At 44.9% G+C, this 10,263-nt stretch overlaps 1 protein-coding gene across 1 annotated transcript; it reads left to right on the top strand.

Annotated features, from left to right (window-relative positions):
- Positions 1-1,555: 1,555 nt before the first annotated feature.
- Positions 1,556-7,000, top strand: LOC135541640 (protein phosphatase 1 regulatory subunit 15B). Its single transcript, XM_064967955.1, has 2 exons — positions 1,556-4,541; positions 6,389-7,000. Exons 1-2 carry the CDS (start codon positions 3,339-3,341, stop codon positions 6,578-6,580), a joined length of 1,395 nt encoding a protein of 464 aa, XP_064824027.1. The 5' UTR covers positions 1,556-3,338; the 3' UTR covers positions 6,581-7,000.
- The last annotated feature ends 3,263 nt before the right edge of the window (positions 7,001-10,263 follow it).

The raw sequence follows: 10,263 nt of genomic DNA, 5'->3' as shown, positions 1-10,263 counted from the left end.
TCGTAATTAAGCTGAAATGCATCCTTTTCCCACTAATGAAATGTGTCACATGCGCCGAATACAACAGGTACAAAAATGCTTACTTACAAGCCCTTAACCAACAATGCAGTTTTAAGAAAATACAAAAAAAATAAAAAATAAGAGATGAAAATAACAAATAATTCAAGAGCAGCAGTAAAGTAACAATAGCGGGGCTATATACAGGGGGTACCGGTGTCGAGGTAATTGCGGTAATATGTACATGTAGGTAGAGTTATTAAAGTGACTATGCATAAATAATAACAGAGTAGCAGCAGTGTTCCAGAGGAGGAGGGGGGGCAATGCAAATAGTGGGTAGCCATTTGATTAGCTGTTCATGAGTCTTATGGCTTGGGGGTAGAATCTATTTAGGAACCTCTTAGACCTAGACTTGATGCTCCAGTACCGCTTGCCGTGCGGTAGCAGAGAGAACAGTCTATGACTAGGGTGAATGGAGTCTTTGACAATTTTTAGGGCTTTCCTCTTACAACGCCTGGTATAGAGGTGGCAGGAAGCTTGTCCACGGTGATGTACTGGGCCGTACGCACAACCCTAAGTAGTGCCTTGCGGTCGGAGGCCGAGCAGTTGCCATACCAGGCAGTGATGCAACCATGCTCTCGATGGTGCAGTTGTAGAACCTTTTGAGGATCTGAGGACCCATGCCAAATAATTTCAGTCTCCTGAGGGGGAATAGGTTTTGTCGTGCCCTCTTCACAACTGTCTTGGTATGCTTGGACCATGTTAGTTTGTTGGTGATGTGGACGCCAAGGAACTTGAAGCTCTCAACCTGCTCCACTGCAGCCCCATCGATGAGAATGGTGGCGTGCTCGGTCCTCCTTTTCCTGTGGTCCACAATCATCTCCTTTGTCTTGATCAATGTTGAGGGAGAGGTTTTTGTCCTTGCACCACACGGTCTGGTCTCTGACGACCTCCCTATAGGCTGTCTCATTGTTGTCGGTGATCAGGCCTACCACTGTTGTGTCATCAGCAAACTTAATAATGGTGTTGGAGTCGTGCCTGGACATGCTGTCATGAGTGAACAGGGAGTACAGGAAGGCACTGAGCACACATCTTTACTTTAACTCAAGTATGAAAATTGTGTACTTTTTCCACCACTGGTAGCCATGCAAAAACCTGTAACTGGAGAGCAACACAGAATGGAACATGAACTTGATTCTCAACACACTAGTAGGCCTATATGATCCCAAGGGTTAATAATGTATATATATTTAGAAAGACTGCCAAATGCATTCATCGACTCCTGCAATATTTCTAACTATTGAGAGTTTATCTTGAAACCCAGTATTGTGACATTATTTTGCATGAACTATCACCATCTCAAAACCTGTCACACTGAGCTTTTTCTATACACTGCAGTATGCTGCAGGAGTCAGGATATTCACTTTCATTATGTGACAGGGACATTTCGTGTCATGTCATGCATATTCGCCATGTGGATTACTGACGACGGTAACTCTGCGACGGTCCCTAAACATTTCCACAAGACCTCTTTCACGACGCCCCCTACATTTTCTGATGAAATCCTCTTCTGAAAAGTGGGCAGAGGAGTCGACCGACCGTAGAAGGAAACGCAACCATGATTGTAAAAAAACAGAAGTATCGCACTGAAGTATTGTAACGAGCTTGTCTATTTAGTTTTCAATAGATATCAACTAAATTTCTCATGCGGATGCATTCCATGATTTTATTGTAACGAATTGTTGAGCTTCGTTGAAGTCTCGGATCAAGGTTTGCATCTGCGCTGTCGCCGGGTGCTACGTGCGAGACTCTAACCAGCTTTTTCTCCAACCAAGACGAAAATGGATTGTATAGTTTCGTTTATCCTGAATTTCTCAACATGCTATGACTCGCCAAGGCTTTGTTCACTTTCTACATTCACTACCCCTGTTTGTACGATGCTTACCGCGCGAAATAAGTCTAACCACCACTCGCAGGAAAATGTCTCCCATACCGCGGACAACATGGACGATGGTATTCACTTGAACAGGAGAGCTAACCGGTATGCTATTGCTAGCCTTTCGGTGTAAGAAGATAGATAAGCGACAACAGTAATGGATGTTTCACCGGCAATTATGGACAGTGCTCTGGAGTGCACACCAAGTTATTCTCAAATGTGTCGCTAGCAACTTCCAACGAAACGAACAGCTCTCAAAATCAAGATTACGTTAGCTAGCCCGGTAACAGCTGCTCAAACTAGCATTATTAGCACTAGTTAGCTAGATAACTAACGTTGGTTCTTGTTATCCTTTATAGCCAGACTAAAGTTTGATTTAGCATGTTTATTTTGGCAGTCTAGTTAATACACGAGGTATTAATATATTGTGAACTAGCTACTATATGTCAGCGTGTTATATTGTCCTACACGTGTACGTTAGCTAGTTAACTAACCAAAAAGCTTTAACAAACTTCCCAGCAGCAAGCTGTCAAGCGGTATTCTTGATCTAAACTTTACTAATGTATCTTGCATAGTGACCATTTGTTAGCCACAAGCCAGTATTGAGAATGTTTAGAAACATGAATCGCGAGGAACACTTTTCTGGTGTGAAGACGCCTACATCCACTCCCGCCGGGCATGGAGTGGCCTCTCCCCGACAACCAAACCAGGACCGCTCGTGGATGGGCTTGTTCTCCGCGGTTTCTAGGCCTGCCCTGTCATTTCTGCAAAAGTATATACCATGGCGCCCTAGTACTCCTGCCATGCCTCACAATGTGACAGGGTGGGTCAGTGGGAATTTCAAAGATAACTTTGTAGAGGCAGAAAGTGCATTTTTAGGACAACTGGACGACGTCTTGCCTGGAACTCAACACCATGCACATCATCTATCGTACCTGCAATACCAGCATGGTAGCCCTGGGCTAGCAGCGTCAGGTAATAGTACTCCGAGTTGGTTGACAGCAGATTCTCTTTACGAGTTAGGGATTCAAAATGCTGCTGAAATGGACTTAAATATAAGGCAACAAACTTCGGTAGGATACCTCGCAATCGCGAGAGGTTTTCTCAGTCATGTTTTGTTGAACGCAGCGTCGGCTCAGGAAATGAAAGACCAAGGGCATGTACTTGGTGGAAACGGTTGGTCATCTGACGCGTTGTCAGCCAGAGAAAATAGTACCGCTGATAACTGGTGGGTGGGCTTTGGGGAACCAGTAGCGCCCAAGGGTGGCTGTCAAATTTGTCTTGGAGAAAAGAGGGCACTGGGAAAAACAACAGTAATGGTCATTGTTTTCAACCGGAGTGTGGTACAAAGGCTACGGTTACCAAGCCAACAGGGCTGTTTGTTCCGTTAGATGATAATGAATCAATGGATGGCAAAAGCATTGGTTCCTCCTGCAACAAAGAGGAGCCAAATGACAATGGAAGCCTTCAAACAGCCACCTGGCCAGAGTCTCTCCCTTTCCCTGACAGTTTCCCATTAGATCACTGGAAAACAGTCGGTATCAGTGATCATCTTGTCAGAGTTGGAGCTGTCACTGCCTGCAGTGAGGTGGCAGTTTTTACCCCTGACCAGGATAATGGTTATTCCAGTCTGGAAGAAGAACACTCCACCTCCAGACTGTACATGTTAAGGCCTCCCATTGAAGAGCTACAGGGGATCACAGAGATGAAGGAAGAGACCATCACATCTGACACACCAACACAGGGGAGCTCTGGAGAGAGTGGGCCAGAGAGGGATGCATCCAATCATAGAGAAGTGGGTGAGACTGCTGCCACTGGAGGGATGGAATTAGAGGAAGAGTTTGAGGACTCTGAGGAAGAGGAAACGGCGGCTGAGGGTCCACCAGTGTCTACCACCGCTCTGTCCCCCTCCACACCCCAGTGCAGTAACAAGGCCATCGCCTACATCATGGGCAGCCCCTGCAGCGACGACAGCCAATCAGACGACTCACTCAGTGAGGAGGATGACGATGGTTTCGACAGCGAGGGCTCGTCAGAATTCTCCAATTCCGAGTTGTTGGATGATGATGAAGAGGAGGATGACTCTGAGACTGAGAGACTGTGGAACTCGCTGTGCCAAAGCAGGGACCCCTACAACCCCCAAAACTTCACCGCCCTCATTACCAACCCCAGGACCATCCCCTCCACCTCTACAGCCACCACAGCCTGCTCCCCTCACACCTCACCCCCAGAGCAACCTCCCTCTCCCCTCTCCTCTTCTTCCCCCTCTCCTGCGGAGGAGTTTGGCTCGGAGTCCAGCAGCAGTGAGGTGGATGAGGCTGAGAGCCTGAGGCTGTGGGACTCCTTCAGCACCTCCTCAGACCCCTACAGCCCATTCAACTTCCAGGCCCTGCTCAGGACTAGAGAGCCAGTCTGGACAAGGGTAAAAGCCGGGACAGGGGCGCGCTGTAAGAAGAGCAGCAAGACAACCCCCCGTCATGGACAGGGACAGAGCCACTCAGCCCCCCAGTACAGGAAGGAGGAGGCAGAGGAGAGACTGGACAGTGGCTTCTCAGAGATCCCTCCCACCCCAGAGATCACCACCACGGGCTGCGTCACAGTCAAAAAGGTCAGTATTGGCGACTTTCTGGTAGGCCTAAAGAAAGTGCCACACACCTTGTTATTCATATGTTCCTCATTCTGTTTTTATAAAATGGTAGGTCTGTTCTTAAATAGTATCAGTCACATTGTATTGTCATCCATGGGCATTGGTCATTCACATGACTGAAGTAACATGTGAGAACCTGGCAATGACTCCTAAAATGACTGATCTTCCCACTCAGCAGGTAACTGGTTGAGGCTGTTTGTTAATGAGTAGCTGAAGAGGAAGCATTGTTTTATCTCCTGTGGTGTACTTACATATTGCATCGACATAAGCCGCTGGCCCCGCCAGACTTTCCTGACCCCGTGACTGACGTGATGTGACCAGAGTTTTTCTACATCACTTCGGCTCATGTGGTCTGGAAAGACGTTCATTAAAAAATAACTAATAATTGGATCTCATTGTTCAAACTTCTTATGGTTATCACACCGTTTTTGGGCTGGGTTGTTTTTTGAAATTTCAAACTTTACCACATTTTCTAACAGATGGATTTAGAACTTTGGAGTGGATTACTCACACAGCATACAGAAAGGGGAAGAGGGACTGACTGTGTATTAGCTGTTCTGTTTTTATGTGTTAGTATTCCTGTCTGACTGTGCAAGTGATGGAAACCTATGCAACAACCCTTTCCACCGCTCTCCTGTGATCAGCTTCCCATATTTGTACCATGGAGACCAGAGTCGGAGAGGCTGAGTGCACTTAGTGAACCTCTACAGCTCTGTATAATGTAATAAAACATTTTTCATTTAGACATTCCCATTGAAATGTGCTGAAATGCTATAACTGATCAGTCACTCACAGGGCTGTAGCTAAAGCAACACATTGACTGCTGTTAGACAGATGTGAATGAAGGCTGTAGCTAAAGCAGCAGTAAAACTGTGTCAGTACATTGCTGTGAAACGTCTGTCCCAGTCAGTGGAATGGAAGATAATCACCATGAGAGTAGTCCTCGTCATCCATGAGCACAATCCAACGGCTGTCTTTGATATAGTCCGGCTGTATTTTCCATGCCCTTCGTATTACATTATCCACCTATTAGGAGCACACAACTGCCATGTTACTTAGCAACGGTGATAACTGAGCAAGACGGAAATCAAATTTCTCTGAAGCCCTTGTATTTTTATTTCTCTGGCTCGGGGCGCTGGCTCATAATGTTCTTGCAATGCTTCCACAACGTTCTCCCAACCCTTCAACCCATGCCGAGCAGATTTCAGTGTCTTCCGTCTAATAACCTCCGCTCTGATGGTCTGGTGACCTCAGTAGGCTGCTGCTTATGGAGATGTATTGTCTCTGTGATGAGCTATGGGGCGTCCATCACACAGCCAATTTTCCCCCCTCTTTTTCTTTGCCTCTCCTTGTCTCTGCCCAAACGGTTGCAGCTCCAGACGTGTAGTGTTGCCTCCCAGTGATGAGCGATGGGTATAAATCTCAATTTCATAGTCGCATGAAGAATGCTGCTTAGAGGGCCTAGTTGAGTTTCTTAAATGGATTGAGTGAAATTTGAAAGAAATGCAGAGAGCTGTGGAGCAAGTGTGTTTTTCATTATGTGTGTGAATGTCAGGGTTAGGATTACCGTTTTAAAATGGAAGTGTCTTTTGTTGTTGACATAATTGTAGGTTTCCATTTTGGAGGCTTTATGCACTGCAGTTTCTCCTTTCAGAATATTGAGGTAATATTGAGTTGACTGAGTTTTCTCAAGCTGAAATGTTGTAGTCTAGTGAGTTTGAATGTATGCAGAAGTAAACTTGGCCTGCAGGTGTTTCAGTGAGAAGGTTCTAGTCTGTGGTGATGTATGTAGTTCTGTCTCTCTCCAGGTGGGTTTTTGTGATGATGTGGATGAGTTCTACGCCAGCGAGGACGATGAGGACAGGCGTGGGCCGTGGGAGGAGCTAGCCAGAGACCGCTGTCGCTTCCTCCGCCGTGTTCAGGAGGTGGAGGAGAGCATCGGCTACGTGTTCAGCTCCACCTTCCGCCTCACCGTCTGCCAGAGACAACACCACAGCTGACCTCTGACCCCTACAACACAACTGATCGTAAATCCTGTTTCTCTGTGACCCTCTAACACCCCTCCCTGTCCCTAAATCCTATTTTCAACAGACTGCATTAGAACTTCTTAGTCATCCCCCCTACCCAGTGATCCTCCCCTACTCCCAAACCTTCAGACAGGATGTGCAGAAAAGACCACTTCAGAGCTGTTGACGACACCAGTGGTTTCCAGACTGTTGACTAGACCAGTGGTTTCCAGACTGTTGACTAGACCAGTGGTTTCCAGACTGTTGACTAGACCAGTGGTTTCCAGACTGTTGACGAGACCAGTGGTTTCCAGACTGTTGACTAGACCAGTGGTTTCCAGACTGTTGACGACACCAGTGGTTTCCAGACTGTTGACTAGACCAGTGGTTTCCAGACTGTTGACTAGACCAGTGGTTTCCCAGACTGTTTGACTGAGACCAGTGGTTTCCAGACTGTTGACTAGACCAGTGGTTTCCAGACTGTTGACTAGACCAGTGGGTTTCCAGACTAGACCAGTGGTTTCCAGACTGTTGACTAGACCAGTGGTTTCCAGACTGTTGACTAGACCAGTGGTTTCCAGACTGTTGACTAGACCAGTGGTTTCCAGACTGTTGACTAGACCAGTGGTTTCCAGACTGTTGACTAGACCAGTGGTTTCCAGTTTGACAGACCAGTGGTTTCCAGACTGTTGACTAGACCAGTGGTTTCCAGACTGTTGACTAGACCAGTGGTTTCCAGACTGTTGACTAGACCAGTGGTTTCAGACTGTTGACTAGACCAGTGGTTTTGACTAGACCAGTGGTTTCCAGACTGTTGACTAGACCAGTGGTTTCCAGACTGTTGACTAGACCAGTGGTTTCCAGACTGTTGACTAGACCAGTGGTTTCCAGACTGTTGACTAGACCAGTGGTTTCCAGACTGTTGACTAGACCAGTGGTTTCCAGACTGTTGACTAGACCAGTGGTTTCCAGACTGTTGACTAGACCAGTGGTTTCCAGACTGTTGACTAGACCAGTGGTTTCCAGACTGTTGACTAGACCAGTGGTTCAGGTGGGTTGCTTGTCAGTTACAAAACATAGATATACTTTTTTAATGCATTTTTGGGATGGAGAAAAGCGTTCTTCGTAAACTTAATCATCTAAATAGAAAGTCTGTACAAAAGACAATGGACCTGTATATTTTTCCTCATAAAAATGGCTTACAATATCATTTTTAATTTCAGCTTCAGTAAAAAAATGTGTAGACTTATAGGAAATAAGCTTTAAATCTGCAACATTTTTACTTTGTTCTGTGCATGTTTTTTTTCACCTTAATTTATGGAAGTAAAACATTTGGGAACCCATGGACTAGAAAGACATCCCCTCACACCTCTCTCTCCTGACCCCTTACTGTCAGTCTGGGGTGTTGAAGACTTGATAATACAGATGTTCTCCCTTTCTTCCTGCCTGCTTCCTGATCGTTTACTGTTTGAATCTCAGTGGAGTGATGACCTAATATAGGATATGATTAAGGGCGACTGCATATTGCTAACTAGGAGGTATACAGGTAATGTAAAGGTAGAAGGGCTTACTGGTTCCAGTGGGACAAACACAGTCTAACACAGAGCAGCTATTCTTCTGAGCCGTGTGCTCAGTAACCTGACTGGAAAACAGAACTCTACACAAGACACTTCAGCCAAAAGTGTATTTTATATTTCATTTTAAAATTGGTTTTATTAATTTGTCCCATTGATTGAAACTGCGCTTTTGGCGTTGCTCCGTCCTTCTCTCTGACACATCCATCTGGGTCTCTGCTCTCAGTAGTGTTCTCAGTTTCATGTCATTGTGATCTGAACCCAGGTCAGTATTTAAGGGGTTCGGTATAATCCTACTCGGCACCCACAGCCAAATGTCACACTGCTCTCCGGAGCTGGATTGGGGTTTAAGAGCTTTTGGAAAGCAAACTTGGTTTTGAAGTAGTTTATTCTTTCCTTTTTATAAATGTTATCTTCCTGTAAACCATGCCATGCAGAGTACACACTACTAACACTGACAGTGTTCTATTTGATTTGATCCTAAGCAGGGGTTGTAAACCTACAGTATGAAGTGTAAAACACTCCTCAGCTGTGTTGGTGGTTCGTGTTAAAACCAAGCCTGTGTTGTAGTAGTGTCTTTCTGGTGTCAATAATTTGGCAGGACCAAGTTTGGGAAAGCCTGATTGAGCAGTCACTCTTATTGAGAGTGACTTACAGGTATTTATTGCCAAACAAGCAGGTATTTCTAGTGAACAGTCAGTAGAGCTCCGCTGACTATTTCTGGGCTGAATTGAAGGCTATAAGGGTTAAGTGGCAGTATGTGCATGATCCTTGTCTTAAATGGCCTCCTTTCCTCTGTCTACTTCCCTCACGGTGGTTCCTAGAATAAACAATTGCTTTAATCTATCTACAATTTGCACCAATAGACCTTCAATAATGCTTTCTCAAATGTTAAAGCTTACATCCATCAATGGTCATCTTGGAAAGGAGATGTGTTAAGGAAGCACTTCTCTAGCTATAACACATCTTAAGTGCTTTTCGTGAGACCCAAAGTCACTGAACTTAAACCTCTTACCCTTACTATTTAACCCTGTGACGCTTCTACGGACCCATTGTTGTGTATCTATTGTTGAGAGGTTAGTTTCCCTACTGTGGATAAAGGGTTAACCTCTGTTGTGACCAGGTGGGGGGAAAAGCAGGGATGTGAAACGCACGTTATTCTGAAGTGATTCTCAGAATGAAAAAAAAAAATACAATATGAAAGCTGTGCTCGGATCTGAAGAATATAACTCTTGGTGTTATTTTAGTCAGTACAATTAACATGAAATTGTTTTATTTTTGTAAAATTTAGAATAAGTTAGTTGCGCTGCATAACTTATACATTTTGAATCCATATTCATTGAAAATAAATCAATATTGAATTATGAGGTTTGTCTTGTTTCTTGCCCCATATTTCCCAGCAAATAATTTACTGTTCTTAATTTGTTTGACGTTCATGATTTTTAAAATCTGGTTTGGGTGCAACACCGGACTGGAGGGAGGGTTGTGGTGATCATCATAAAAGGGCACTTGACCCCAAACTGGTACTGCACCATTAAACAGTGTACAAAACATTACAACACCTGTCGTTTGCCCTCAACAGCCTCAATTCATGACGGCATGGACTCCACAAGGCGTTAAAAGCATTCTACAAGGATGCTGGCCCATGTTGGCTCCAATGCGTCCCACAGTTGTGTCAAGGTGGTTGGATGTACTTTGGGTGGTAGACCATTCTCGCTCGATACACACAGGAATCTATTGAGCATAAAAATACAAAATAAAAACAAAAACAGGGGAGTTACAGATCTTGACACAAACCGGTGCGCCTGACACCTACTACATTACCCCGTTCAAAGACACTAAATCTTTTGTCTTGTTGTGTTGATACCATGCTATGCTGTTGTCTTAGGTCTCTTTATGTCGTGTTACGGTGTCTCTTATTGTGATGTCTGTTTTGTCCTTTATTTCTTTAAATCCCAGCCCCCGTCCCCGCAGGAGGCCTTTTGGTAGTCCATCATTGTGAATAATAATTTATTCTTAACTGACTTGCCTTGTTAAATAAAAACACATTCACCCTCTGAATGACACACATAATCCATGTCTCAAGGCTTAGAAATCCTTCTT

The sequence above is a fragment of the Oncorhynchus masou genome, chromosome 6 (assembly GCF_036934945.1).
Source record: "Oncorhynchus masou masou isolate Uvic2021 chromosome 6, UVic_Omas_1.1, whole genome shotgun sequence".
In the NCBI taxonomy this organism is placed as follows: domain Eukaryota; kingdom Metazoa; phylum Chordata; class Actinopteri; order Salmoniformes; family Salmonidae; genus Oncorhynchus; species Oncorhynchus masou.
The sequence above is the reverse complement of the archived record's forward strand: the minus strand, read 5'-3'. Positions and strand labels throughout refer to the sequence as shown.

Excerpts from the sequence above, each read along its gene's own strand:
- LOC135541640 (XM_064967955.1), top strand. The coding sequence starts at position 3,339 with ATGGATGGCAAAAGCATTGGTTCCTCCTGCAACAAAGAGGAGCCAAAT. Across the intron at positions 4,542-6,388 it reads GCTGCGTCACAGTCAAAAAG|GTGGGTTTTTGTGATGATGT; the intron begins GTCAGTATTGGC and ends GTCTCTCTCCAG.